Source organism: Cydia pomonella, chromosome 3 (genome assembly GCF_033807575.1).
Source record: "Cydia pomonella isolate Wapato2018A chromosome 3, ilCydPomo1, whole genome shotgun sequence".
Lineage (NCBI taxonomy): Eukaryota > Metazoa > Arthropoda > Insecta > Lepidoptera > Tortricidae > Cydia > Cydia pomonella.
In genome coordinates this window covers 17,293,090-17,298,568 of record NC_084705.1, presented here as the reverse complement: position 1 = coordinate 17,298,568, position 5,479 = coordinate 17,293,090, and the positions used below count along the sequence as shown (strand labels likewise).

The 5,479-nt window shown below is 38.4% G+C and overlaps 1 protein-coding gene across 1 annotated transcript; it reads left to right on the top strand.

Moving 5' to 3' along the window:
• The first annotated feature begins 2,233 nt into the window (after positions 1-2,233).
• LOC133516179 (uncharacterized) lies at positions 2,234-3,890 on the top strand. The gene is made up of 2 exons (XM_061848962.1): positions 2,234-3,239; positions 3,368-3,890. The coding sequence occupies exons 1-2, from the start codon at positions 3,234-3,236 to the stop codon at positions 3,848-3,850; spliced, it is 489 nt and encodes a 162-aa protein (XP_061704946.1). The 5' UTR covers positions 2,234-3,233; the 3' UTR covers positions 3,851-3,890.
• Positions 3,891-5,479: the final 1,589 nt, after the last annotated feature.

Sequence of the window (5,479 nt, the reverse complement as noted above, 5' to 3'; positions counted from 1 at the left end):
AAACTACTCATCATAACCTCATCGTGTTCGGGCTCAATAGATTTGCCCTGACGAGCATCATCAATCTAGATAAAGTCCAGGGTCTCATGATGGAGTCAGGAGTTGGTCACTAGAACTCCTAATCCTCATTATAATTCCAACGTGTTTGGGCTCAAAAGATTTGCCCTGATGAGCACCATCGATCTAGATGAGGTCCAGGATCTCATGATGGAGTCAGGAGTTGGTCACCAGAACTCCTACTCTACTCATCATAACTCCATCGTGTTTGGGCTCAAAAGAGTTGCCCTGACGAGCACCTTCAATCTAGATGAGGTCCAGGGTCTCATGATGGAGTCAGGAGCTGGTCACCAGAACTCCTAATCTACTCATCATAACTCCATCGTGTTTGGGCTCAATAGATTTGCCCTGATGAACACCATCGATCTAGATGAGGCCCAGGGTCTCATGATGGAGTCAGGAGTTGGTCACCAGAACTCCTAATCTACTCATCATAACCTCATCGTGTTCGGGCTCAATAGATTTGCCCTGACGAGCATCATCAATCTAGATAAAGTCCAGGGTCTCATGATGGAGTCAGGAGTTGGTCACTAGAACTCCTAATCTACTCATTATAATTCCAACGTGTTTGGGCTCAAAAGATTTGCCCTGATGAGCACCATCGATCTAGATGAGGTCCAGGGTCTCATGATGGAGTCAGGAGTTGGTCACCAGAACTCCTAATCTACTCATCATAACTCCATCGTGTTTGGGCTCAATAGATTTGCCCTGATGAACACCATCGATCTAGATGAGGTCCAGGGTCTCATGATGGAGTCAGGAGTTGGTCACCAGAACTCCTAAACTACTCATCATAACCTCATCGTGTTTGGGCTCAATAGATTTGCCCTGACGAGCATCATCAATCTAGATAAAGTCCAGGGTCTCATGATGGAGTCAGGAGTTGGTCACTAGAACTCCTAATCTACTCATTATAATTCCAACGTGTTTGGGCTCAAAAGATTTGCCCTGACGAGCACCATCGATCTAGATGAGGTCCAGGGTCTCATGATGGAGTCAGGAGTTGGTCACCAGAACTCCTAATCTACTCATCATAACTCCATCGTGTTTGGGCTCAATAGAGTTGCCCTGACGAGCACCATCAATCTAGATCAGGTCCAGGGTCTCATGATGGACTCAGGAGTTGATCACCAGAACTCCTAGTCTATTCATCATAACTCCATCGTGTTTGGGCTCAAAAGATTTGCCCTGACGAGTACCATCGATCTAGATTAAGTCGAGGGTCTGATGATGGACTCAGTAGTTGGTCACCAGAACTCCTAATCTATTCATCATAATGGTAATTTGATGGTGCTTGTCGGAGTAAATCTATTGAGCCTAAACACGATGGAGTTATGATGAATAGACTAGGAGTTCTGGTGATCAACTCCTGACTCCATCATGAGACCCTGGACTTCATTTAGATCGATGGTACTCGTCAGGGCAAATCTTTTGAGCCCAAACACGATGGAATTATAATGAGTAGATTAGGAGTTCTAGTGACCAACTCCTGACTCCATCATGAGACCCTGAACATCATCTAGATTGATGGTGCTCGTGAGGGCAAATCTATTCAACCCAAACACGACGGAGTTATGATGAGTAGATTAGGAATTATGGTGACCAACTCCTGACTCCATCATGAGACCCTGGACTTCATCTAGATCGATGGTACTCGTCAGGGCAAATCTTTTGAGCCCAAACACGATGGAATTATAATGAGTAGATTAGGAGTTCTAGTGACCAACTCCTGACTCCATCATCAGACCCTGAACATCATCTAGATTGATGGTGCTCGTGAGGGCAAATCTATTGAGCCCAAACACGATGGAGTTATGATGAGTAGATTAGGAATTATGGTGACCAACTCCTGACTCCATCATGAGACCCTGGACTTCATCTAGATCGATGGTACTCGTCAGGGCAAATCTTTTGAGCCCAAACACGATGGAATTATAATGAGTAGATTAGGAGTTCTAGTGACCAACTCCTGACTCCATCATGAGACCCTGGACATCATCTAGATCGATGGTACTCGTCAGGGCAAATCTTTTGAGCCCAAACACGATGGAATTATAATGAGTAGATTAGGAGTTCTAGTGACCAACTCCTGACTCCATCATGAGACCCTGAACATCATCTAGATTGATGGTGCTCGTGAGGGCAAATCTATTGAGCCCAAACACGATGGAATTATAGTAGTAGGGATGTGTGCGTTCTGGCTCAGCTTTGGAGGGTCAAACAGTCCTGGTTTTGGTTGATGACCTTTTTTTTAGCAGCCACACTTAGAACCTCAGGTGTTACTTGGTGTCAACAAGTGGGCGGGGTGTTGGTTCAAGATGTCGCTCTCCTTTTGGTCGTTGCGGTCATTAGTGGTTCTAATTAGCTAATGACATTCCATTAATTAGGCCACACCTCCTAGTTGAAGTTATCAAGTGGGCGGGGTCTTGGTTCTGGATGGCGCTCTCCTATTGGTCGTTGCTGTCATTTATGATGCTCATTCCTTATTACATCGTAATTACATAATTCTCGATGGGACTCTGCTATTGGGTAGGTAATTAATGATTCCCTAACTGCATCCATTAATTAGGCGACATTGCTCATTTACGAGTAAACTGTTATGAGCCTTTCATATATTCTTAGACCAACCAACAGACGTTTCTCAGGGGTCACGGTTCTAACCTAACCTAACCTATCAACAGCGCATCACGGTTTAAACCTAACCTAACCTACCAACAGACGTTTCTGTCTGCTCAGGGGTCACGGTTCTAACCTAACCTAACCTATCAACAGCGGGTCACGGTTTAAACCTAACCAACCTGTCTCTAATGCCATCGAAGTTCAAATCAAACCTAACCTAATTTTATTATTTTTAGAATACTTCAAATATCTAGTTTTATAAATATTCTCGTTCATTACAAAGTTGAATGTTGAAATCTCTATTTCACACAATGGAATTTTAATGTGACTTTAATGTATGTATAATCTACTTAGTAATTGAGCTTATCATAATTGTTAGCCAAATTCCAATAACACGTATTTAGAAGCAAAACAAGTTATCAATTATCAAACAAGACTTTGTATTGAAACAAGATTTTTAATGATCAAGAGTTGTATATATAAAGACTTACGACGATTTCTTTTTTATACTACTATCGATTGACCCACGCTGTACTCCTACACCAGAAGGCATCAATATGTCGGTAAGTCTTCAATTATTAACTACAAATATTGCACATGTTTTTCTAATGTTAAGATTTTAAGAACTGTGGTAATCACGAAATTATGTAAATTTACAATTGTGTAACACATGTTTTGTTTTTAAATACAGAACTCCCCATCAAATGTCTTCGACGGCCAAGACTATACATTTAAGCAGTACTATTATCCAGTGTCAGATGCAGAGGACAGCCTAACTTGTGTACCAGACGAGCCGGTGAAGCGAAAATTAAACACACACTCAAATATCGATGCATTCTTTGACCAGCCAAAGATAAAGAGGAAGAAAAACGTGTCTTCCACTGTAGGAAAAGGCTGTAAAGGGGGTGGTATATCATATATATCTACAAACAAAGACGATGGTACGAATTCGACACATCTAATCAAAATAGAAATATTTGATATGAAAAAACTATCCAAAGTTTCTGATACAACTAAACACTGGATGTTTGCGGATGTGCGTGCAAAATATTTCGTGATGGAAAATGAAACAAATAAGCACTTACAGCAAGCTAAAGATCTCATTTACGGAATCACGAAGGAGATTTCCGAATCCGACGAGTGTAAAAAGTACCATTTTAATTCAAAAGTCTAATCACTGTTGTCTAATTGTGAATAAAAATATATAGTTTATACATGTTGATGTTTTATTTCTTTATTATATTGTGTGTAGTTATAAATAAAAGCAATTCACATTTTTTTATCATATTATATTTATTCAAATAATATTCTAAACATATGACATATAGTAACATCATTACTTATTCTGTTTACAGCGGAAAAAACATTAATAAAATCATGCATTTTAACATTTTTTGTTTTTAAATAAAGATAAACTAAACAATATTTTCCACAAACCGATGTTAAATAACTTTGCAGTTCTTGGTGATTATAGAACCACTTCTTAGCATTTCTTTTCAAGAACATTTTATGATAACCTTCTGGTTTTCGACCGAATGAATCAAAATATTCACCAACACCATTGACATCAATGTAAATGGCTATCCAATGTGAGCCAGGTTTAAAATCTGGATCTAAGTTGCTTATTATGAAAACAGGTAGTTGAACAAACATTGGCATTCTGTTGGCTGCAAATACATTCGATTCCAAGGCTATATTCATTTTATTCATATAGTGTTGAATCTCATGTGTATCCATCTTGAGCTATGTTACATATATGATAAAATAAGTTATTGTCTGATTTATTTATTCAGTAATTAACTATTATAATCGACATTTACATCTCGGTTTTTATTTATTTCTATAACATTATCAAACTCAGCATAAATTATACAATTAATTGTTGTTGTTAATGCTGTATCAAAACGAACTTCTAGTCTCACACTACCATGTCTGACTAAATTCCAATGTGAGCTTGAGCTGGCTGAAAGATCTGGAGTTAAGTCAAAAGCTAGTAAACAGTAGCCTCCTTCATAGTCCTGTCTACCTATCGAGTTACCTTCATTGAAAAAGTGAATACCCGTTCCAGAAAACAAAGTATGATAAGTTGATGCAAATAAACCTTCTCTGAATGAGGGCTGCAATGTCTTTGATGGTACCTGCTGACCATCAACATATAAACTAAATAGGTTTATTCCATTATTATCGAAATTAAATGGATTTTGTGTGAAACTACCATTAAATGCTGAATTTTTTATAAACCCTATAATACATCTTTTAGGTACTTGTCCTAGAAATATGTTATCTAACGTTTTACCTTGAATTCCAGTTGGAATTGTTAAAACTTTAACTTCTGCTCTAGTGATAGGATATTTAGCAGTAGTCGAGGCTAAAACTTTTTGATGTGCTAGTAAAACAGATGGATTGATACGAGCCTTTCGAATAATAAGGCTTGCGTCTAAAATTGACACTTTAAATTTTTCATCCTCACTGTTACACATGAGATTAAACACTTCCTTACTTCGTACTAACTTTATACGCGTTTCTACACCATTAATTAAAAATTTGTCTTGATTAAATATATCACCATGTAAATGGCCAATCATGTCAATCGCTTCATTCACTTTAACTAACTCTTGTCTTTTAGAAAAACCCTTATTTGTACTGTCTGTAGCATCCATTTTATGAGGAGTGTCTTGATACCACAGTCCACATGTAAGATGAGAGGTTTTAGCTGCAGGTCCATAGTTAAGTAATGTTTCTATATATGCACGATATGCATAAGTGTTATTTGGTGGAGACACAAGTTTTTGATTTAAATACA